Here is a 26,663-nt window from a genome sequence, read left to right as displayed (position 1 = left end):
AATGCCGTCCTTTGTGTTGCAATGCAGCTGCAGACAACTTTACGAAGCTCAGAAACACAGGGAGGCTTTTGTTGCCAAGACAGTTAACTTTTGCGTTCAAGGACACAACCACAACCAGCCGCAGTAGCAATCAAATCACCCACTTCCACATCAAATGCAGTACTTAACAGCCAGCAAGTTGTTGTTCAGCCTCTGCTTCAACTTCTTGTTTCTGTGACAGGTCAGACAGAGAGGGGCCTGCTCTTTAAGACTTTACAATTTTACTTACAAGGGGAAGGAGACTAAATGTTCATAGCTGGGTTTAGACACTGAAGACATCTGTGACAGAAGACAGTGTAAAGTGGGTGAGCCTATCTCTTTTTAATTTGAATTCCCAGTGTACAAGAACTGATGCACTTAAGCAACTTAGAGCATCAAATATATGATTCACTTGTGTTGAAAGCCAGAAACATCTTGACTTTTGCTGGCTGCTGTTGAAACAAATCTGCTACACAAACTAACCTTCCCTCATGCTCAGGTTGTGTAAGCTGGTCTGAGTGCCCCAAAGCACAGACTAAGTTAAGCCCCTTCACAAGCCAAAAAAGGAATTTGTTATTTTTTTAGGGAGCTTATTACAAAAAAAAAAAAAAAAAAAATGGGGACCCTTCTACCCATATTGCGTCCATCTGTCTGTCTGTATGTCTATCTATCACACGCTACTTCGGGTGTGTCTAATTCCACTCCAGGAACTACTTCGGCATCTGGATGAGGTTTTTGATTAACAACTTAGCAGCAGTGTTGGAACAAAGACCAGGAGTTGAAGGGCCAGCTTTGGCCACCCCTGCTCCACACAGTGAACGCAGTAACTGCATTTCATTGGGATTGCAAATCCTGTGGTGCAGTAGGGATAAAAAAACATCACAAGGGCTCCCCTTCCCAGCACAGCCAGCTTCTGAATGACTGTGTTGAAGTCAGACTCAAGAGTGCAAACAACTTAATAAAAAACATTCTGCAAGAATATAAATACCGCAGAGAAAGACTGACACTTAAGCATAATGCCAGCCAAGGTAAAATTAGAAATCATACTATTAGATACTACGTATTAGATTGTACCTTTCTTATATTTATGTATAGGCAGCTTCTTTAACTGGTCTTTTTGAAGGCGGCTCCTTCTGGCTCTGTGCCTGTCCTGCACAAACTTTGTAATCTGAAAATTAAACCAACAAAAAAAAAAAAAAAAAAACACACGACACTTAAAGATTTATTGCATAAAACATATTATATATTTGTTTAATCCCAAAAATTAAATAAAAATATATCAAAAAGATAAACAGTATAGACACAGAAACTTTACAAGAATGTAGCAATAAGGAAATTGGGTTCTCAAGGGCAAAACATGCCTGAACTTAAATGTTACTTTTGCCACTTGCTTGTACAGATAAGCAGAATATAAAAAGACACTTACCATAAAAACGACAATAAGGATAAGACAAATCCCCACTATGATGAGAAAGGGAATCAAGTAGTATTCAAGGGGTAGACTGAAATCAGGCAGAAGAACTATGTGACCACTGAAAAAAATTAAAGCCAATAACAAAATATGAATTGGGTTATGACTGGAATAGATTATGTGCTCAAAATAATAACGCCCAAATATGAACACAGTTTATGCAAAAGTATTATTTATAAACTGAACCATTTATAAGAAAATGAATATAATACATATTATTATTATTATTATTATTATTATATTATTATTATATTATTATTATTATTATTATCTAAAAAGCATTTGAGGATGATGGCACAATGCTATCAATTGACCTCACTGCTTTAATGTTACAATTTTACCTGTCAAGATCCTATTGAAGAAGTCACATTCGGCATGTAGTTTATATATTTGTTTTTCTTCCAAAGTGTGAATATTTAGATAAAACAGTGAAAATCAACAGTTTACAGTTTAGAATAACAAATTCATTATTAGTAGTAAAATCAGAAAACTGACAAAATAAAACAGAGAGAGAAATACTATGACAATGGACCCAAGAACTAAAATCTGACTGGATTTATATTCCAATAACCCTGCATGAGAACACATCAACACAAAAATAATGATCTATCCACTGATATACAATATAAACCCCTTCCTTTATCCACTATATCAGAATCAAATCAGGGAGTGCACTGTGGTTTGGCATTACTTCAATCCGTCTAGTAATCTAGTCTATCCTTCCGTTTTAAATCGTCTTGGTAAACGAATCAGAACAAGACTATTCGATTTGCCAGGGCTAACACAAGCAATTATGTAGGTCTTACTCACTTGACACATACAAACTTGCACAAACTTAAAACCATTTCACAGACATGGCATGACCTTCTCAGAGGGAGGTTTATCCCACAAATGAGTAAGACCACTTGTGGGGAAAATGGGGGAGGCATATACAAATCATACTAGGGCCCCTTCAAATTAAAAAAATAAACTTCATTCCATACTTATGTGGAATATTACAGAACTCAAAATAAATGCTATTTTATTTATTTTTATTACAATGGTAATGGTTTAGTTAGAAAGAGTTAAACAATAACCAGTTGAGCTGCTTTATGATGTCATTAACAAAACCCTTGTTACATTACAGAAGTGGCTATGACATCATAATATAGAGATGGATAAAGTTGTATTTCACTATACTGGTACATTGCTTTCTGTTGTGGTTGCATGTTTCACTTTTCTTTAATGTATTTTATTTGGTAGGGAGGCGAGTAAGGCTGAAGTCAAGAATTGGGAACCAATTTTACTTGGCCGTCTCATTAGAATGCACACCAATAACATTTAACTCTACGACAAAAGAAAACAGCATACATTAAAAATGAAAAAGCAGAACACTCACCCTTTTTCGTAGGAGTACTCTTCTTTAAGAAAATTGGCTGTCCCTTCACCAATAAATACTGAAGGAATGTCTATTTGTTTCACAATGTCCACTGAATGTAAATGGAAATAAGGAATTATTAAAAGTCTTTAGAAATTGCAATAATTGTGGTGCAGCAGACATTATGAAAAGACAATGAGAGGCAATCTAAACTGAAAAAAAAAGAATTATAAAAGATGCTCAAGATTTTGCTATCACTTATATATAAACATGGCTCCTATTTGCAAACTGTAGTAGTAACTACTGTACAAGTACAGTCTTCTCAATATCCAAAGCACTGAACGGTCATTATTTTTGATGACAGGAGCTCCTCGGCACACAGCGCTCATCAGGGATGAACGAGAGCAGATGATTACATCTCTTGGTTGGGTGATTGCAGAGGGCATTAAAAGATGGGACTGATGCAAAACCCATGCTGGCCAGAGGAATGCACATAGATGGCATTCTCGTGAAGTTGCTGTATCTTAACAGGTTTGAAACAATATCAAAGTGAAATGAAAACAGTAACAGCAACAACTAGAAATGTTTCTTTGTGTAAAAACAACAAACATGATGTGTGCATAATGTAATTAACATTCCATCACTTAGCACACGTTTATACAACCCTGCAAATATGAAGTCAGTGCTTAAATGGGTCTCAGATATTCACGTACACTATCCCCAATCAAACTTGACCAAGAGAATCCTAGAAAACAGATGTGTACTGAGTGGGAAGCCAAAATCTCAAAGTGTTAGGTTTTTCTAATCCAAACACCAAAGTCACATGAGCACAACATGGCAGCTTCAATAACCACACCCATTCACATCCCCTACAGTACATCACTACTGACTTACTTCTGTGTGAGACAGTCAGACTGTTCTGGCACGTCCCTTTTGTGCTAGAAGTCATTAGATCCTTTTGAATGGAAGGCCTCGGTTGCAAGGGTGTGCGGTTCTTTGATGGACCCAGACTCAGTTAAAATGTGTTTGCCCACTGACAATGGGAATGTGAATATAGAGATGGGAGCCCAGCTAACAAGATTTAAGTGTTTGCAGGTGTCAACTAAAAGACCCTGGTCGCTCACAGCTGTGGTTTAAAACACTGGATGCACAGGCCTGTTGTGGCGAGTCACAGAGCCACTTCGAGCTGAGCCAGGAGGAGAATTTGAATCTTGCTGGGAACAAGCAGACTTATTAGCTATGGATTGAACGCTATAGAATGAAGCACATTGCAAAAAGTAATGCTGTAGGATTCTGTATTGTGTCCGTTTGAGTAAGTCTGTGTAAGGTCTGAAAAAGACATCTCCTTGTATCAAAAGGTCAGGCTGTCCTGCTAAAATTCCAAGCCTCCCTTAACGGGCAAAATAATTTTTTGAGATTAGACTCAGAGCCTCAAAACATTCTGATCCAGAGAGAGCAGAATGGCAAACTCTATGGAACAGAGTTAATATACCAGAAGCAATCAAACTAGGTTCGATTATAGTAAGAAAAAGTATTTAAATAAATAAGAAATCTAATATAATAACATTAAGTAAATGTATGAGCAGTCCTAAGTTTTAATATATTTTCATGTTGCATTTGCTGCCAAGCAGGTGCCTAATTAAAAATTAACCTCGTCTTCTGTGTATACCAAGGGAGTAAAACAAAATTACAATTTGTAAGAGTCTGCTATGTTGAAGTACCTGAATTAATAATACATGTTACACAAGTAAAATAATTATTGTTGAAAGAACATATTAAAAGTGTATTATAACAGAAGAGTTGACCTGCTTGACATATGATGTGTTTGTGTGTGTGTGTATATTATATATATATATATATATATATATATATATATATATATATATATATAATAACACACATAAAAACTTGTATTGTATTTTATTACAGCAAGGATCTTGTGAACTTTGGTTCACCTAAATTTCAGGGAAAGGAGGGGTTGAAAATGAAAACCATGAGATCATGTTCCAATATTTTGGAAAGGAGTTATATCCAATTAATTTATGTTTTTTATACAACTTCAACAGCTTTAAAAAGAGCTGACTGCATCCTTCTAGAATACATCATTAACTCAAAAGATAAGAACTGTCAAGGCAGATTGATGATCAAATTTAATTGGGACTCCTTTTGTATTCAATGAAAGGAAAATCCTATATAAGCCCAGAGCAAGACCCCATTCACTACCATTGAACTTGGATCTTACAAGCTGACGTGGTTCATACTCTTCGGGTCTGTGAAAAACGGATTGCTGTTTGGTCTCTGCCTTTTGAAGACAGTTCTTATTTTTCTATATCCTACACTACACTTCCATATACTGGAAGGTAAGCATATACTTGAATTGATATCTTATATATTGGTGCACTGCTATAAGGTATAGGAATTATGTTTTAGTCTTAAGAGAGTGGTATATTGAATGGTCTAGAACATAGCTGTGGGTGCATTAGCTTTTTGTATTTTATGGCCTGAAGGCCAAGCATATGTTAAGCATATTTGTATTACTGTATTGAAGTATTAACGCTGTTAAACCTGTAAAGGCACTGGATCGCCCAGACTGCTTATTACTTAGGACCGAAGAGCACTACTACTGCTCTGTTGTCTGGACATATAGTACGCCCAAGTTCATGAACAAAACCACTTACATATGTTAAAAACATCTCTATCCTCCTTAAAATGTCTCTTCTGAGTTTAAGAGTGTGGTCAGAGCATGCATGCACGCACACACACACACACACACACACACACACACACACACACACACACATATATATAAAGAGTATGTGCAATTCTGACAAGATGCTGAAAAGTTTGGTTGAAAGGTAACTGTGCTGAAATGGTTTACATTCAACTACTGATTTAAACTACCTAATTTAAAACACACACATATAGCACAAAGTTTGATTGCATGTCACCCAAGAATAATAAATAAATAAATCAACCAACCACCATATGCTGTATTTTTATCTGACTTACTAGTTTGGCATTAACTTTAACTTTAGTGATGCTGAAGCTGATAGCACGGTGAACACTGTCCATTTAAATATATGCAGTTGACCTACATGACAGGGAAAACTGAGCTTATCATTATATCTACTCACCATCATTGGATCCCATGCTAATCAAATCATCAGACTCCACATTGTGAACTATTGCTGCCTTATATCCAGCTTTCTGGGCATTAAGAACCTAGTGGAAGAAGAACATATATTGGCATAACATTAATATACAGTTACAGCATTGTTAGCTCTTTCATCATTCACCACTGCACTTGAAAAAGATGTCCAATTTATAGATTAGTGTATAAAGAGGTTTGGTGGTCCAGTGGTTACAGAAAGGGGCCTGTAACGAGGAGGTTCCCAGTTCAATCCCAGCTCAGCCACAGACTCCCTGTATGTGACCCTGAGCAAGTCACATAACCTTGTTGTGCTGTACTTCGGATGAGACGTAAAACTGAGATCCTAGTAGTAGTTGTTGATGAGGATTCACCCTTTAGTCTTTGTAAGTTACTCTGGATAAAAGCATCTGTGAAAGGATACTGACAGGTCACTTTTTCCATGGGTGCCAGTTGACAATCCCAGGCCCACTGTCACTGAAACAACTCTACTGAAGTTCTCAAAACACTTCAGGATTTAAAAGCACTCTATCAAAACAAAAAGAGCGTTCACTTGAACTGTGATAGACAATGGTTTAATTGTTTGGGGCAAGTGCTATTAAGAGCTGAACCTCTTATTAATCTGGCATTGGTGAAGCAGGATTAAATCTGAAAATGCCTGGAACAGGTTAGTTATTTGTATTACCGAACTTTGACAAAAACTCTTACAAATTATATTTCCTAAATAAATGGTGTGAAGCTGGTTGGGCTTGGAATAGCGAGTTTTCTAATGAATGTTCCTCCCCCTCTCTCTATAGAAGTGGGTAAAGCTTTAGAAGTGATAGTTATCAGCAGGGGCCCTGCTAAGAGGGTTACAGCTACAGAGACTGCTGCAGTGTGAAACAGTAAGGTATGAATTATACAGACTGCAAAGACAGTCCTTAAAATCACATGAAGCCAGGGACACTTCATTTACTTACCTTAAGAACACTTATTAACCTAATGTATACCAGCTAAAGACACCCTCGATAAACTAGTCTCACAGCAAAAAGTGCATGACCCAGTCAGGTTTTGTTTATGGAAAACTCCCAGATCACTGGTTCCTAACTCGGGTCTGAATAATTACATACACAATGAGTGCCAAGAGCAACAACCATACAAAACACAAAAGCCTTATCACAGCTTGAACAGCCTCCAGAAATATTGGATAAACACATTGCTACATCCACATAAGATTCAGGTTCGGATGTCCATACACTGTAGGCATACTGCATTTGTATTCTTTTCAACAAGGTACAGGGTTACTGTACACAACGCAATCCTAAATATTTCAATATACTATATAGGTTACACGCAAATGGAACTAATTCCATAACAATTGGTAAAACAACGTCATGTGTAGTTACCAAGCTAAGATGTATTACGTAGCATAGGGTCATTCCAGCTCAAGCGGGCCAAATTCTGGGTTTCTTCCACTTGTGGTTGAGGGTACATAAACCAGATGAGACTGAGAAAGTGCTGTCAAGGTAGTCGTTGGGCACACGTGAAAGAGCTGTGCTACTCAAGCCCTACATGGTGAAAAGGTTTTTGAAGGTCGCAAATATTCTCTCTTTTTTTTTTTTTAATGAAGCACGTTTCAAGGGATTTCCAAGTAAAAAAGACCAACTAAATAAAATTTGAAAAACACAACTTGCTTCTAAGAGTTGTTTCAGTACAGTAGCTGAACACCATAACTATTACCCAGGTATCTTCCCCATTAATTGTGTCTGCTTCACAGACTCTTCTTATTAAGAAACACATTATCTACCTTGCACAATGCTTCTGAATGACTGAATTGTGACAAGCAGCCTGCTCAAGGGGAGAAAGACATCACTGAGGAGGAGGAATCGATATCTTACAATCCTAATTTTTTATGTTTTGTAAATTAACTCAGCTTAGAGTTTTTACAACACGTAAAAGATTTTGTGTGAGCACTGAGGTGGTAATGGATAGGTACTGGTCCAGGATAATTATAAGAATAAGCTCTCATCTGGGTGTAGTCTCTCTTGCATACTATAACAATGCTGCCCATTCATTCCTAATTGTAAAAAGGACATTACAATATACTGTTAACAGTGGTGACCTTACCAAATAAACATTTAGTATGTATTGTGATGGTTTTCAGATATGTTTGTTTTGTCTGTGGGTTATTGTTTGGCAGAGAAATGTATGCCAAATATGGCAATTTAATATACAGTATGTGTGCGTGGGAGTATATCATAGTTTCAGTAGACATTGTTGTACTGTTTGTTTTGTCTTATGTTTATATAAAATATTTTGACAATAATCACTTTGTGTTTTATATGAAATAAAACAATTTTGAATAGGTGCCTTAAAATAATTTGCGCGACTAACATTCGATGATCACAATGCTCACATGGTGTAAATACATCTTAAGCTGGTAGCACAAAAAAAAATACTTCAGTTGATTAAAGTTATTTTAAAGCTACTGAAAAACAAAACCAAAGAAATGTGTTGTCCAGCTTTGACTTTTCTTTTCCATAAATATTCATCAGAACTATTTTTAAAGATTGAAGAATGTGTTTTGGCATTCCACAGAATTTAAGCTCTTCTTAAATACAGTCTATGAAAGATCTCATATAACCTGAATGGCAACTCATTTTTGCTTCAAAACGCCTGTGCCAGTTAGCCTTTGAATGTGCTTCCTAAGCCCTAGCAAGTGTTGCATTCACCACACACACACACTCACCAACTTACTGACTTATCAGATAGGGAGAAACAACACACAGGCATGGCAGAGATGTCATATCACAGCTTAAATGATTTATAAAACTATTACACAGCACGTTATTCCAGGACCACTGTGCAATCAGAACATGGTTTTTGAGTAAACTTTGAACTTCTGTAACAAAAGCTAAGTTTACTCAAGTTTGGGAGACTATTCCTAAACCAATCAAAAGACCCGATATCTCGCAAATGTACACCCTCATGCCTTCTAGAACGCACGATACGGAATGCTCTTACTGTGCTTCATCAAAACTGGAAAACCAGATTTCATTAAAGGGAGGCAAAAACGCAAGTGCAACGCAAGAACTACCATACTTACAAACACAACTGAACGGTTATGCACCTCCAGTAGATGCACAAGGGGGCAGGGTTATAAAAGCAAACACACTTTATACTGATTATTGCAGCTCCAAAATGGCACATAAAGATACAAAGACAAAAAAATGCAGTTGATTTTCTAACCTTGCTCAGCAAGTTCTTGGAAAAAAAAAAACACCCAAAATCATGCTCTTCCACTCCAGTTCATGCATAAACCCAGATCCTCAAGGCCTTATTTTTTTTAAAGATCATAAATACATTATTTCCAGTTTATCTTGAAAATACAGCACAGTGCACGGTCTGTAAAAAGCCGAGTATAACTTCACTGCTGCCAGCCCTGGAAGTTCTGTCATCACATGCTTGAGTATCAAACAATTACATATTGAAGGATTGAACATAACGCAGGTAGAGTAAGAGAGTGTGACTTACAGTTAAAGAAAGATGTTACTTATACATGATGATCCATTTACCAAAAACAGCCAAATGCCTCCATTTCAATATTCTTAAGTACTACCAAAACACACTGTACTCTCGGATTGGTTGAATTAAAAAACGTTACCTCTGCTTGTAAAATTAGTTTAAAGTGAGGCTGGGCTTTTTCACCACCTTATACCACCCTTGTATTACCCATTTACTACCAATGCAGAGTAACTGTGGGACAAAATACGTTTCTGCAATGGTGACTTCCATATTAAATCTGGTATATTTAATGTACTTCAGCACATATGGTATACATTTCTACATATTCTATTTGTGGTATATGAATGCAGTACCTGAGTGCAAAGAAGACTTTGACTCTTAATTGTACGTTAAACCAATTCAGCAACAGTACTTTCAAGATAGTTAGATCAGGGACTAGGAAAATGATCTAATGCAACACATCTGCCAGGTTTCCTGACCTATTTCTCTAAAATGTTTACTTCTACATAAATGCCTCATTTGTATATGTAAATACCAACGCTTTCATTAACATTCTTTTAAAAGCCCAACAATCCAAAAAACATTGAAAGCTTTTATGCAAATGAAAATTCCAGATCAATTAGCATATGAAACGTGTAAATATTACGCACATACAAATAAAGAACCACAGTAAGCGAGAAACAAAGAACTCATTTCTGTGCAATCAAATGACTCTGCTCTCTATGCTTCAGTGCCATTTAATTTGAAATTTCCAGAAAAAAAATCTTTACCTAGAGAATCATAGCATACAGCTGTGTAGCGAGCATGAAGCCATTACATTAAAGCAGTAAGTCTTTATTATATGAAAAACAAAGTCACATGACCCTTATGGCAGGTCACAGAAGTGACGGGTGTGTTAGATTTTGCCTGGGAAGACAAAAAATTGGTCAGCTTCATAATTGAGATATTAGCAGTTGAAACAGTAGTCATGGAGAATTTTCAAATATATACTAAAAATGATGCTTGAAAACATGCCAATTCCCTGCAATATTTAACCTTTAATGTAACTTTTGATCAGCAGAATTTATTGTTAAATTCCAAGGACCACTAAACAAGCAGATACAGGAATCGACTGGAGAAACTGAACAGTGGCATTATAAAAGAGGACTGGATTTCTCAATGAGCTTTGACAACTTGGTAGAAGATGTAGCTTTATCGATTCGTAAGGACATTGTCAAAGGATGTATGGCCTCCAACTAATATTTTTATTGCCTACAGGCAATCATAGGTAATGTGATCCAGCAAACATTCCAGACTTCACCTGTTAACGCACGAGACTGAAAAGAAATACAACAGGTTAATTATCATCCAAGGAACGGAGTAGAATTATTTTTAAAAGCTTGACACAGAAAGTAGAATTTTTAAAAAAAAATGTCGAGGTATTCAAAATTGAGATTACATGCCTAAAAATGTATACAGCACTTTAGATACAGTCAGGAAAGCAATATACTGTGATAAAAGCTGTTTATGTAAGGATTCTCTTTCTGTTCTCTGATGTTTATGTATTCTTACTGAACAGCGCACAAAAGACTTTTTGGAATTCCAGCAATTTCCTTGGCACAAACCTACATGCTGTTTTGCTACTTAAGAGGTTAAAAGCTGAGTTGTTTTAGATTAGATAAGAGCTATTGAAACACAGGGAGGGGTGGCAACAGATAAGACACATTGAATTTTCAACAATCCTACTTGCTATTTATTCTCCCATTAACACATAGACTAATTTCTCCTCCCCTTCTAGTAGTTTTGGAATAAACAAAATCTGTGTGACGCACCGGACACTGTGATTACAAAAGACTTAACAAGATAAGAATTTTTTAATACTTCTTCCGGGTTTCTACCAGGATAACAGTTTGGGTTTCAAGATGAATAGGATACATAAAACATTGCATTTAAGGCATGCCTCAAGCAGGCAAGTAAGGTTGGACTGACACAGAGATGGGTTTGTTTAACAGCAGGGCTAGAAAGCAGCTGTTTTAAAAATTCAGGGGACACAGGTTAGCAACATTTCTGTGGATACATCTGAATGTAAATGTACCCTATACTGTATAGCAATTGCAGCTGATGTATTTTACAGCAAGACAAAGCAATTCAGAGGCCATGATCAAAACCATATGACACACACATAAGCATTACCAAGTATAGCTGTGGCAGCAACAGCAGCAGCAGCAGCAGCATACACTTTAATTTGATTCAGGCCTTAGTAAAAAACAAAGACTTGTAAGGGGAACAGCACCCCTCCCCTCCCCTAATTGTGAGCAGGAATGTAAATGCAGTGTCTCTGCCAAACACTGCAGCAGCCAGTAAAGGGTTAACGATCTGGCCTTGCCCTCACTGATGTGATGCATTGCAGGGCCTCTTGCTTCAGACACACTGGGTGTCAGGTTTCGTGAGCTGTCTCCTCCCACATTTGCTGGGGTCACGGAGGCCACATAACTGGCACATTAACGCTTACTCAAGGAGTGGCAGCAGAAAAGCACAGACTCCTCCTGTATTTTCTACTTTTGCTTTTCAGGATTTGATTTTTCATAATGTTGTTTTAGCAGCAAGGTACATATAAACTGGAACTGCAATTCAAACACTTCTTAACTCAGTCCCCCATATTTGAGCTGGGCAATTGAATTTCTACGTTGCAAAAACATGTAACATACAAAAGAGGGGGGGGGGGGAGAAAAATTATCCCACTGTAAGTTTATCAAAACAACTTGGTTAGAACTTCATAAAGGAGAGGAACAAATAAGGTCACGTCCATTATTATCATTACAGTGTGGATCGGTTAAAAAAGGGATTTTAACTACGCCATGAAATAATTTCATTATGGGATAAATCCACTTAGTAATTTGGTGATGATGATATTTCAATCTGGTTATAGCATTGCACCTCCCAGCTATATACTTTTTAATGGGAACTTGACTTATGGCAACGCCGTTTGTTTTAAATACACTAAAAGGCATTAAACAAATTACACACAATTAAAGAACCCCGTCTATCTACCCGCATTCACTCTCCCTCTCATATCTAAACTGCATCCCTGTACTCTCCAGGAATGTCAAGAAAGCAGAATGCTCCACTTGCAGCTTTCTAACATCACCACTACAGTCAATGGGCAAACCTTTAAAAGCTCACATTAGCCACATCTGGTGCAGAAGTTAGAAAAACAGCAGAAGTCTGGCAGAAGACATTGTCTCATGTGTTTTGAAAGCTACTGTCCCACAATTTAGGAGGTACTGCAGCTGCATGAAATGTGTATTGTTTCATTCATCATGTGCTTTAGAACGCATACCTTAACGTCGAAATTGCAATCAAAGCGTTTTATCAACACAATGAAGGCACCCGTCGAGTTGTCCTTTAGGGGTGGAGGATCAATGCTCTCGCAGGCATTCTCCGGCACTGCACCCACCAGGAATCCCTGGAAATGGAAGAAACCAATTGATTTACAGTACTGGAACAGAATCTGATGACTTGACTCTTAAATCCTTATGAATGTAGATTCTAAGCAAGCGATGCTTTTGTGTGAAACATCTACAATACAAAGAAACACAGGCAATAGGATAAACACCCACTGCTGCTCAAAGGCCACAATCATTTGTACTGTCGTGTGCCTGACTTAGACAGGAATTAGACAGGACACAGACAACAGTGCTGGGGTATGAAACACGCTGGTTTATTATTAAACAGAAAATTTAAAAAGGTTGAACAAAACAAGAAAGGGCACAACGGCCAAACGCTCAGACAAACAAACAAGGGACGAACACTACACAACAAGTGTCGTACTGGCCCTCCAGCATGACAGCAATTGTTAGATTTACTTTTCCATTTTCTCCTCTCTCCTGTTCTCCACTCACAAACACCCAACCCTGAGTGAGTGAAACAATCAACCTTTCGTGCAGCTGTACCAAGATCGGATTGCTAATCAATCATTCAGTTGGAATCTCGGTACATCTGCACGAGAACTAGTTTGTGCACTTCCCGTGCTTCCATACAAATACCCCTTTTATTGTGAAGTGATTGTGCCATCCTCGTGTCTAAATACAAATATACATTTTATAACACTCGTGCTACCCAACCCCACATTACATCCTGTGTACCAATACATATGCACCAACATTAATACACCACACGTAGCAAATAAATAAAAATACACACAGAGGCGGGGCACACTGTCACATTGAGAAATCGGCAAAAATGAAACACAATGCTTAAGAACAAATAGTGTACCAATGTTTTTTTTCATTAATCCAATAAGTACATTTCACAGCTTTTATGAGCACCATTTCATTCACTATAACATTGGAGAATGATCCCCCCCCCCCCCCCCAAAAAAAGGATAAAATTAGCAAAGCCTTTGATGTAGTCTACTATTGTTACAATTCAGAATACCAGTCACATGGCTCAATAGGTTTCCCAAGAAACAGGTGTTTAGCTCTATGCGGAGCCAATGGTCTCCCATTACAAAATGAATACTGACTTACCCTGCCAACTAAAGGATGTTTACTTTTCTTCAATAACAATGCAATCACAACGTAGATGACAAGAACCACCTGCACACTACACACTGTACAGTGTATCAAAGGTTTCTGGTTTATTTAAAAACACTTCCTCGCCTAAAAACGACTACTTAACACAGTTACCGTGTTTTGTTCCTATGAATTCTGCACAACTGAAGTGACTGCTGTATATACCGCAAGCAAGACAGAAGCATGCAGTTTGTTTTCACACATCACAGGTGTGAAACTGCAAATTGCAAAGGAACTCCCCTGCCTCATGTGAAAACGGATTTAATCTTTGAACACTGCAACCCTGTATTGAGGCATGTGCAGCAATTACTTTACAGACACTTATGTGGCCATTAACAGCAACAAATGTATCTGATTACACACACTGATGTGCATGCTGTATATGTGTGTGTGTGAGGCTAGGGGAACCATCCCAGGATCAGCAATAAGATTATCACCCTGTGAGGACTACCAGCTGCTCTCTCAAGGGTTACTTCTCTCAGTAATGAATTTAGGATGTGCCCCGTCAGTGAGGGAATAGGATTAGTAAGTTAATACATATCCCACCAGCACCCACACCGCTAGATCAGCAGCTGTAACTGGCAGATCCCTGCTCCAGCCTCCATGGTGATCCCAGGAGACGCCTCAGTGCATCAGCTGCAGTACAGAACCTACTGTAGTCTTACATTCACAGGATTGTTGCTCAACTCAAATGGGCTTGTATTTGTAGGCATTCATTTGCCAGTGATTTTCATTTTCCAGTGATTTATCTGTCCTTGCATACATACTTCCTCTCCCCTACTCAGGAGTAGTGTTTTACACTAGCAAACAGCAATGGTGCCCTCTGTTGGCTGAATAGCAATTTAACAGAAGTATTTTTTCTTCTAACCAATGGTCAAACCCTACCAAGAACATTACACCAAAGTGCAATCCACACCATGTGAAAAGGAAAATAAAACTAAACTACTGTAAAAACATAGTGAGTACCCCTATAAATTCTGAAAACTTTTCTGTTCCCCATCCCAGCTCTTACCTCTGTGAATGAAAACCTGCCCAGTTAAATAATTATAGTCTTGAATAAAATCAAATCTGTGCTGGTTATGAATTAATTCACAAACCAGCGTGTAAATCTTCATAGCGACATCACAAAGAGAAGCTGTGCTAGGGTTCAGTTGACAGCTGCACCAGACAGCTGTGATGTCTGCGCAACACGAATCGGCCTTCATATGAGGATTAGAGTTTGTCCATTAATGAGATAATTGAGACAAAACTGTTTGTCTATGTTTTTGTCAGTGTGTTTTTGTGTCGTGTATGCTGGGTGTCGTTTAAAGAACACTGGATGTCTGGACTATTTAATTAAAGGAAAAAAACTATTATAAATGCGAAATTCTTAAGTTATCTTTAACCCAAAGGGAAACTTTTTATGCATTAGATCATCCTTGAGGATTAACCTTGCTGCAGGCAAACCTTGGGCCCAGAACTAAAACATGAGAGGCTGCTGCTTCCTTAACAAGCCCATTAAACCATTTGCTTCAAACACAGTGGATGGAAATGCCTGTATAGTCACACTATTAATTAGAATCTTTTTGAACACACACACACACATATATATATATATATATATATATATATATATATATATATATATATATATATATATATATATATATATATATATATATATATATATATATACATTTTACCAATTCAACACAGCTCTATTATTAATCTTTAGATTAAAGCCTTTATTAATATAGTACACATGCAATAAATAATTTAAAACACTAATATAATTATATATATATACACACACACATATATATATATATATATACACACATACATACACACACACAGTACCAGTCAAAAGTTTGCGTACACCTGCTTGAAACCAGGTTTTTCATGATTATCTATGCTTTGGTGATCTTTATAAAGTCCATGGCAAGCTCAACCAGCATGGCTTTCATAGCATACTTCAGAGGCATGCCATTCCATTCCATCAGGATTACGGCTAGTTGGGCAGTCCTTCATTCTTCAGCAAGATAATGACCCGAAACACACCTCAAAGTTGTGCAAGAACTATCTGGCGAAGAAGGAAAGTGAAGGAGAACTCAATCTAATGACCTGACCTGCCCAGTCTCCAGACCTCAATACCATAGAACTTGTATGGGACGAACTGGACAGAAGAGTCAAAGCAAAGCTACCCACAAATGCCCTACATCTCTGGGAATTGCTGCAGAAGAGCTGGGAAGACATGCTGGGCGATTTCCTGCTGAAACTTGTTAACCGAATACCTCGTGTTTGCAAGGCTGTTATTAAGGCAAAGGGTGGCTATTTTGAAGAATCCAAGATTTAGAGACATTTTTCAATTTTCTTGAACATTGCTTTGATACTCCTTATGTTTTGTATACTGTAACATGTGTTTTCATTTTCAAGTATTTACAGAAACGTATACGATGTAAAACATTGTCAATTATGAAAAAAACTTGTTTCCAGCAAGTGTACGCAAACTTTTGACTGGTACTGTATATAGTTTATATTATATATATTTTACAATGTGTGGTTCAGCAATAAATTTAAAGAGTGTTAAAGTAGATCTGCAAGGAAGCAGTTGCTTGGTCAGCACCCTGGTGTTCAGCATAAAAGGCAGCATTAAATATTTGAAACAGATTATTTTAAGGTTGGGACAGATTTATGAAAATTGCATCCCTGGTAAGTATTCTGTAATAAAAAGACAACACAGCATCTCCATGTATAAAAGTTAGTTTTACTCACACCAATTTGACAGTGGAAGATTGTAGGTGATCAGCTGGAAGGTTCTATTATATCCACTTTGGAGAAAACTCCAGTTAATATTCCTCCCTCTTCTTTGCTAAAGCAAACTAAGGAATGATCACAACCATTTAAAAACACACAGACTCATCAAGATATCAAGCCTGTTCTGGCTGTTCATGGTGGCCCATTAGCCTATTGACAGTGATCTGCCCAACCCCTGTATGTAACATTACCATGCTGTACAGATATCAAAGGAATCAGTTAAAGTATATTGGAATAATTGCTGACCAGTGACTAGTCTTATAACTTACAACAAACAAAACAAGTCTACAGTGCAAATGTTTTGTAAACAGGAAAACTACATAAAAGTTACCTTGGATGCTTTAGACAGAACATGTGTGCATGTTCTCAGCCAATGGATGCAATTACATACTTTACAGTATTATTGTAGTACAGATACCAAGGAAAAGTATACACACATAAATGTAACAATTGTGTGTATTATCAGCTATTGGCTCGTTTACGTAGAATGCTCCGATTGCATGTGTACTTGTGACACAAATCTTCCACACAGAACAGGGCCCACGTTGGTCTACTTAAACCATGTATTTGCACACACTGCAAATTCTTACCTTTAATCCCTCACTGGGAAGTCTGTAACCAAACCTGGCTGGCAAATCATCAAAGGTTTGGGTCTTGTTATCAGAAGAGTACTGCAACACAAAAAAAAAAATATTTTAAAAAGAAGTTTCACAACCACACACAACACTTTCCAGTTTCACAAGTACATGCTGTAAACCCTGATAAGTCAAGTTTACTAAAAAAAAAATTGAGTAAGCTCATTGCCTTAATATAAATAAAGCTTAGCTACTAGTTTAGTTTTTGCTATGACAACTTGTTCTGGGGCTGACTAAACTCTTAACATGTATATTCATGTAACTTAATCCATTTCAGTTAGATTTACTTTTTAATAGTAAAGTTAGTTTGAACATTTATTTAATTTAAACAATAAAAAATAAGTTAACTGAGGTAACAGAATGTGCAATCAACAAGCTATTTTATTAACTGCTAGTGCTGTACTTCTGCCTATGTGCTTATGGCAGCATTTACAAGTGCTGGAACCAGGCAGGTGCAGAGATGTGGACAGGGTGAAGGGAGGGAGGTCACATCCGCAGACTGACCACCGAACGGGAGTGGCCTGTAAGGGAGCAGGCAGGCAAGGGGCTGGAATTAGGGGTGTGGTAGCACCCCTTGGCATTGCACGGCTTCCATCATATATAGGGGTTACAGTTTTGTTAAACGGCTTTTAGCACCCCCACTTTAAAAATTGTTCCAGTGCCACTGCAGACAGGGGCACAAGAGACAAGCAAACACAACACAATTGTGCAACTGCACATACACAAAACAACAACACAATAAACAACAAATAAATTGTACAAGTCCCGCAATGGCTGATGGGAATCTAGTCCCCTGATTCTACTTAAACCACTTACGTTTGAACAACTAAAGTAAATTTGAATGTTCAACTAACTTAAAATGGGTGAGTGTTATGAATTTTTAAGTTAATGTAACTTGATTTAATTTATTTTAGAATGACTTTGGGGTTTATAGTGTAGCTTTGGATAACAAAAAAACAGACAGTACTTATTATATAGAGATGTAACTTGTAACACGTTTCTAACAAGATTGTTATTTCAAACATGAGGGGAATGTAATAATCACATTCTAGGGAGATTTTTGGTTAACCCTTTAGTAAATGTTTGTTAGTATAAAAGTGTTATGAGCCACACAGAGGGTTGGCCATTTTTTGATTTAAAAAAACAAAACAAAAACAAAAACAGATTTGATTTAAATCAGTTTCTTGTTTTTAATATAAAAAATATTGCACTCGCATTAGTGCTGTGATCAGAATACAGCCCTAAGAGTTTTAGTTTATTGACAGTAAGAGTTAAGATGTTTGTGTTAATAAAAGGCTTTTAAAACACACTTTTCATGTAGTTTCCTTGAGAAACTATAAAATAGGTAGTAAATAAACAAAATATTTAAAACAATGATTTTTAAATCACTGATTTCAATTATGATTTAAGTAAGTGATTTAAAAGAGACTTGATTTAAATCAGCCAACCCTGGCCACAGAAGCTTTGTTTCCAATTGAAACATCCTTTTTAAATTCAAGTCACTCTTCAGTGTAAAAGAATTCAGTGAACAGTTGCTGGTTCGTTTCCACTTTCCTCTGAACTGGCACTGAAAGAAATCAAACTCAATGTGAACGCTCTGTGCGATTTCAACAAACTCTGAAAGGGACAGAGACTGTCTGGAGCATTAATATATACATTCCTTTACACTACACTGACCTGCGCTCCGTTAGAAATAAACTCCCCAACGAACCCAGGTGTGAATGTGCCATTGAGGGGCACAGATGCGAAGTGATACTGTGCATGTCAAGCATGAAACTCACGACTGCAATGTCTGCATCCACAGACAGAAGGTTCAAGAAGGCAAACAGCTGCACTGTAAAGATGGTGTAGATCTGTGTGGCAGACAAAATCAGCATTCCCAGGGACAGCAGCATCTTTCATTCTTCATGGAGCACCTGCCACTGGAAAGAAAAAGTGAAACTAATCACCCACTCTGCAAACTGCGAGCAGGCAAACCAAGGATTTAACATGCGCTACATGCGTTCACAGAATTACTGATCCAGGGTTTGAGAAAAAAAAATCTGCTAAGATGGAATGGCTTGTAAATTGCAGGTCCAGTTTTATCAAACTTCAAAGCTCATTGCTGAATCTATGATAGAAAGAAACCAGGGGCGTGTCACAAACCATTAACAGACTCTGTAAACAATACCATGTGAACTGTGCCAGAACAAACACATAACCAACTTATTTGTGTGATATTTTGCGATGTATCTTATTTAGACTTACTCTCTTGTCACAAGAACAGCTAAGTTAGAAAAATAAATAAATAAAAAAATTACACACACAAATTATATAATAGTAAATATATATATATTATAATATATATTATAATATATGGTACACATATATGTGTGGGTGTACATACAACACATTATATATATATATATATATATATATATATATATATATATATATATATATATATATATATATATATATATATATATATATATATATATATATATACATATATATAGTGTATATATATATATATATATATATATATGTATATATGTCATATATATATATATACATATATATATATATATATATATATATATATACACACACACACAATATATATATTACACACACACACACACATATATATATATATATATACATACACACGCACACACTACCAGTCCAAAGTTTTAGAACACTCCCGTTTTTCCAGTTTGCAGTTCAAGTCCAGTGAATAACCTGAAATGGTACAAAGGTAAGCGGTAAACTGCCATAGGTTAAAAAACAAGTTTAGGTTACCAAAAACTGAAAAATAATGTACATTTCAGAGTTATACAAAAAGGCCTTTTTCAGGGAACAAGTAATGGGTTAACAACTTACAGCTGTTCTGCAGCAATGGAAGTAAATTAAGCCTTGAAAGTTGATGCTAACAATTCCTACAGGTGTCCCAACTTTTGTTGATTACTTACAAACCCTCTGTCTGTATAAAAGCAGTGTTGGAACAGACTGTGTTACTACACCCTCTTAAGCATTATTTGGACAGTATTGTACTGCAGGAAGTAGTATATTGCTATCATAATGGCGAGAAAAAGGCTATTAACAAAGGAAGACAGACAGACCATTATAACCCTTAAAAGTGTAGGTCTTTCCTTTAGAGAAATTGCAAAGAAAGCCAAGGTGTCAGTGAGTAGTTTCCTACACAATCAAAAGGCACTTGGAAACTGGAGGAAACTGACAGGAAGAGGTCTGGCAGACCCAAAGCCACAACAGAATCAGAAGACAAGTTTCTGAGAGTCAACAGCTTGCGTGATAGGAGGGACAGGACAACAGCTTCAAGCACAGCTTAACACTGGTCGAAGTAAGCAAGCCTCAGTTTCAACTGTGAAGAGAAGACCTCGACCTGCAGGTTTGACAGGTCGAGTGGCAGTAAAAAGCCATTGCTAAGATGGCAAAATAAGAAAAAGAGGCTTGCCTGGGCCATGAAGCACCGCCAGTGGACTACTGAAGACTTGAAGAAGGTCTTATGGACCGATGAATCAAAATTTGAAATCTTTGGTTCATAACGCAGGGTTTTTGTACGCCGTCGAGTAGGTGAAAGGATGGTTCCTCGGTGTGTGACATCAACTGTCAAAAATGGAGGAGGAAGCGTGATGGTCTGGGGCTCTTTTGCTGAATTTAGAGTCGGCGAATTGCACAGAGTGAGTGGCACCCTGAACCAAAACGGCTACCACAGCATTTTGCAACGCCATGCAATACCCTCTGGTATAAGCCTAGTTGGTCAGGGGTTCATCCTACAGCAAGATGATGACCCAAAACATACCCACAGGCTATGTCAGAACTACCTTAGAAGAAAAGAACAAGACAGCAGGCTTCAAATCATGGAATGGCCAGCACAGTCTCCAGACTTAAACCCCATTGAACTGGTTTGGGATGAACTGGACAGAAGGGTGAAAGCAAAGCAACCTACAACTGCAACACATTTGTGGGAACTTCTGCAACAGTGTTGGGGAGAACATTCCGAACAATATTTGATTTCCATTGTAGAAAGAATGCCACGAGTGTGTTCGGCTGTTATATCTGCAAAAGGTAGCTACTTTGAGTAAAAAATGTAATTTAAATTTTGTTAAACAAAACGATTCCATGATTTCTTTATCTCAAATTGTTTATTTGTTCTATGCTTTAATTTCAGAGTACACTGAGGCATTAAACTGCGTAAATTTCAATAAAAACTGGAACAATGGAGTTGTTCTAAAACTTTTGACTGGTAGTGTGTGTATGTGTGTGTGTGTATATATATATATATATATATATATATATATATATATATATATATATATATATATATATATATATGAGGATTGTAATAATCAAGACAAACATCTATAAAAACAGCCATGCTGAAAACATAGTAAATAAATTGTCATCCTTTATACAGTAAATATAATGTAGTCACCTGCTGAAATGCATCAATTAAGACCTGACTAATTACACATACAGTCCGAAATTGAACAGCAATTTGGGTGATGAACCTGTAAAGCACTGCATGAGGAACAATTTCTGGAGGTCTCCAGCGAGTCATGCGAGACTGCTCTGAATTCTGTTGATGTTGAACAGGTCCAGAGGTCCACATAGGGCACTGCATTGGCCTTTGCTTTTCTGTAGGTGAGGGAGGAGAATTGGCTGGGGAATAGTTCTCCTCATCACCTTTTAGCGCCCCCTAGTGTCCAGTTCGATTTATATGCAGAGCAGCACCACCCACCTGATCTCCCCACAGGCTGTTCTACTGTATGTGCAGAACAGAAAGTGAGAGAGTGCAGGTGGAGCCTCTTACCTGCTGCAAATTCATTGGGTTACAAGAAAAATTGTCAGTAAGCACCAATCAGCTGCAAAATTAGAGCCGAATATGCTGCCACAACCCACCCAAATTCTGGAAAAATTTAACAAAATAATAAAAAGAGACTTGTGAGAATGCTGTTATACTAAAGAGCTTGGTTTTAAAAGCCTTGGGTATTCCAAAACAGTTTTGATCCTTTGAATCTGTCTGACAGATAGTCAGGGACTGAGAGCCAGGGCTTTATTACACAGAGACTTAACATTTCCTAGATGAAGTTTTACGACTTGGCAACAGGTTGACTCTCAGTCAAATGTCAGTAAGCCTTGCAGACACTCAGACTGAGCGTGAGAGACAGTGTCAGTCAGACTGCTTTGCTTCTGATAAGCCATGCAAAACATTGTTTTGCACCCCCAGCCCCCTCCAAAATAATAATAATAATATTAATAATAATTAAATAGTAAAAAAAAATGTCATTTTGTCTATAGGTCAAAATACGTGTCTCTGAAAATATCTGTTATAATGTTTTTTTTTTTTTTTGTTGTTTTTTTTTTTTTTTTTTACTATCATTTCTGCAGGTTTAAACAGAAGTTATTATGGCTTATGATGATAAACGCCTGCTTGGGGGTAGTAGCATCAATGCTGGTTGCGTGGCACTGCAATATCTTGGTGTATTTTGCCCACATGCGAGAAACAAAGTACTGTAAATAAATACAAAATAAAATGTATCCCCGGAGTATATATTGTCGGTAGTGACTCAATGTTACTTTTGGGAGTCCTTATACATTACTATGAATATATGTATGTTTCCTTAACGGTAGTAAGGCTCCAGTAGTGCTATCGGTTCGGTACCGACTCGATTCTGTATACATTGTCAATATACTGCGCATAAAAAAAGAAAACAGAGTGGCATGTAAATGCATCCGTCGACTAAATAAAATAATATTTGAAAAAATTCTGCACTTTTCTGCAAGGCCAAATTGGTGCCTGTTTTCAACGGTAACTAAGTTGAACAGAACAAGTATTGCGCTATTCAAAAAACACCCCACAATGTTAAGACAGTGCCACTGCGTTTCTCCTTACCTTTGTCACAGCGATATTTTTGTTTCTTAAAAAAAAAAAACCTTCCAGTTACGTACTGTCTATTTACACGTCCCGGAATTGCATGTGACCGGGGTCTCTATATTCTCCCTGCTGTGAAGAGAATAGCAGAATATCAACAGCGATCACACACCCGCCCTCTATCCACCGCCTGAGGTTCCGCAGAAACTGGAATGCGGATTGGTGGACAGCGCTGCCAAACAAACCAGCAGTTGAAGCGCGTGTAAGAGAAGGGGGAAGAGGTGGTTATGTAAACCAAGCAATCGGAGGCAGCCTCCAAAATTAACAAGGGCGTTTTAGTGCACGAGAAAGATTGCACCGGAATGCAAATGCAAATCCCCAAATGCACTGGTACTGATTATGGGAACACAGCTATAAATGCATTGTCTTAAGACCAGTAGAGCCATGTGATTTCTAGGTATTGCTGTCTAACAGTACTAAATAACCTTCTTATCCAAATCTAATTCCAGTCTTTACGGTGTGTTGTTGTTAAATACTTTGTTACAACCAGACAGCAACGAGTGAACCTCAGAAAATCTCTAAATTTTAAAAAAAAAACATACATAACAGGGCTTCTCAAATGCAACTTTACCACAAGTTTTCATTTCACATCGTTATGCATTCTGGTATTCGTACCTGTCTCAGGTACCTTTCTCAACAGGACTACACTTACCAGAATGCATTGGGGTGTAAATTGAAAAACCTGAACTGTCTCTCTGTCCTAGTGTACATAGAGTCATATGGTATCTACCACATTATAGCCCAACTAAGAGGTATGTGGAAACAAGTATGAGTAATGGTCTGATGCTAACCTTTGATCTTAAAATTTTTATTTTATTTTTGTTAATTCCAAGTGCACCAAATCATTCAGTTGGTCAAGCTTTTAACTAAGGTCACACAAACAACCTGCAATGCGTACATGATCAGATATGTTTTTCTGTCCATTATATAGAATAGTTATTGAGTACATGAATTATGTATATCATGATGTCGTTATCATTTTTGGGGGTTGTTATTAAATATTTGTTATGTATTTTCAATCAAACATCATGGAGACCATTGATTGATCCAATAAAATTGTTGTCAATAAAGTTTTTTTCAACATATACATTGTCTTTTTTTTTTTTTTTCGTCAGACACTTCTGTTTTCATGAAACGCACGTTGAAGGTTTATAAATGAAAAAGACCACCTACAGTTGCCTGTCTCTATGGCCATCCATTTAGTTGTTACATTAGTGGTTGTTACATTAGTGGTCCTGCCTCTCTTCAACAAGAGCCAAGTGTCGCCTCATCAGGAAGTGTACCACAGCAACCATCCTGAAGCCACTAAATGTGTCGAGAGGTGTGTGCTTTATACAGCTCTTAGTTACTCGTTTCTGCAGTGTATACAGATCCTGCCCCTTTCCATGCTCTTTCTTCATTAGAATGCATTTCAATATAATTTTAACGGATTAATGATTGTAAAGTACAAATTAGAAAACGGGTGCTGAACACCATTCTTTACACATGCCACATTTTAGCGACTGGTAAAATCAGACTTTACGGCAGTATTGTGGGGGTTTTGTACCCTCAGATCACTTTGCACGTATCCTTACATCACCCCCACTGACTCAAAAACAGACCTTTCTAAGACTCGCCAAGGGCAGAAATTATCGCAAATAGTCTTTTTGTAATGTTGTCTGTTTAAATTGAATTCCTGCTCTACAGGGAATAGCTGTAAATTCGTGTTTTTCACTGAGCTAGTACACTTTGTTATCTCTGTTTAGATATATAACTTGTCTAGTCCCCCTTTTAAATTGATACAGAATACAAATTATTTATTTTTAAGCATTGGTTAGCATTTCTTTAACATTATCATTTTAGTTGTTGTAACAGTGGTATGTCAGAACTAAGTAGTAATTTATGAAAACACATAGGCTGTGTAACACAAAGCTGTTTTATTATGGCAAAAAGTTTTTCACAAATGTACTGTATTTTTGGATGCAATGAGATGGCTGGAGATGTTGTCAGAAAGTTGCCACTTATTGCATCATGCTGAGGTACATTACTTGTGTTTAATGCATTGGTTGGTTATCTTGGATTGTTCAGGAATGAAGCTAGTGGTACCACTCTGTCATTCAAGTACTGTAGTTGAACTTCTGTTTTAGTTCCCTCCTTTAGTGAAGTTTAAATAGATCTATCAGCTTTTTTTAAAAAAGATGTGGCCTCATTGTTTGCCCTCAAAGAATAAGTGCCCCCTGTCTAGTTGTACATTTAAAACACACCTCATACATGTCATCTGCTTCCCAGTATTCATTCACACTCTTGTTCTATACATCCTGGTGACCCTCGCAGCACAAACACAGATTTCCAGTCATTGCTAGGTTTGCTTTCTGTATTGCTATAGAAACCAACCGCCACTCAGAGCCAAGCTTTAGTTCAACCATTTAAGCCCCTCCCAACATCAGAACCCAGCTGTGTGCTTGTTAACCCTTTCTACAACATACCACTGGAGAATAAATAAGAAAAACAGTCCTGCATCAAGGTTCATTCATCTCTATAGGTCTGGGCTTCAATACAGTTCAATGTCACTAATGAAATAGGATTTGGAAGTTCATAGCCCCAAAACAGCAGGCAATAAAATATAGAGGCCAAGTATCAGCAGGGCATGAAAACTGCCCTTCCAATGCAGGTACGAGGTGTGTTGCCAAGGCAACGTGGAGCAGGCGATAGAGTAATCTCTAAAGCACCCTGTCAATTCACAGCTTCAATTATTTAATTGAAGGGACCGGGTTGGAACAACGTCCTGGATTGGAAAGGACTACCACTGCCCTACAGGTTGACCAGTTAACTACCGTCTGATTTAGCTTAGCATTATGCTCCGGCACTCACAGTGCGGCATAAGCAACAGCGATATATTAAGTCAGATTTAATATGGGGTTCGTGCCTTATACTGCATTAGAATTAGGCAGGTGTGAATTTAATTTCCAGAAGGCTACAGCTAGTAGCAACCAGGCTTTCACAGTGTACAAACATACTATGATGAGAGAATTCAGAACATCTTGTTGACATTTATATTTCATGTTTACTCTGTATACCGCACAAGCAAGTTTGCACATGCCTGCTTAAACTGCTTATTCATGTCATTAAGAAAGGGTGGGGATGTTAGCTTACCCTGTCAGCCGATGCAGGCAAACCAGCACAGCTTAATAGCTGTCTACTTCGGGGTTGCTGTCAGTCTCTGCTCAGTGAATTCCTTGTGCATCATTAAAGCATCTCATCTTT

General features: G+C 37.4%; 1 protein-coding gene across 4 annotated transcripts in view; it reads right to left on the bottom strand.

Annotated features, from left to right (window-relative positions):
* LOC121327373 (E3 ubiquitin-protein ligase RNF13-like) overlaps positions 1-26,635 on the bottom strand; it is a 35,613-nt gene extending 8,978 nt beyond the window's left edge. The window contains exons 1-8 of one of the 4 annotated variants that reach the window (XM_041271355.1): positions 26,553-26,635; positions 19,264-19,404; positions 17,438-17,518; positions 12,818-12,943; positions 5,981-6,068; positions 2,868-2,958; positions 1,445-1,550; positions 1,093-1,186 (exon numbers count right to left, since the gene is read on the bottom strand). In XM_041271355.1, coding sequence (XP_041127289.1) covers positions 1,093-1,186; positions 1,445-1,550; positions 2,868-2,958; positions 5,981-6,068; positions 12,818-12,943; positions 17,438-17,518; positions 19,264-19,377 — 700 coding nt within the window. In that variant the 5' untranslated portion in view covers positions 19,378-19,404; positions 26,553-26,635. Of the gene's footprint in view, positions 1-1,092; positions 1,187-1,444; positions 1,551-2,867; positions 2,959-5,980; positions 6,069-12,817; positions 12,944-16,805; positions 16,894-17,437; positions 17,519-19,263; positions 19,405-20,130; positions 20,152-23,381; positions 23,508-26,552 lie in introns of those variants that run through there. The other 3 variants (XM_041271354.1, XM_041271356.1, XM_041271357.1) reach the window with 3 other exon arrangements.
* Positions 26,636-26,663: the final 28 nt, after the last annotated feature.

This window comes from Polyodon spathula, chromosome 14, assembly GCF_017654505.1.
Source record: "Polyodon spathula isolate WHYD16114869_AA chromosome 14, ASM1765450v1, whole genome shotgun sequence".
Lineage (NCBI taxonomy): Eukaryota > Metazoa > Chordata > Actinopteri > Acipenseriformes > Polyodontidae > Polyodon > Polyodon spathula.
The sequence above is the reverse complement of the archived record's forward strand: the minus strand, read 5'-3'. Positions and strand labels throughout refer to the sequence as shown.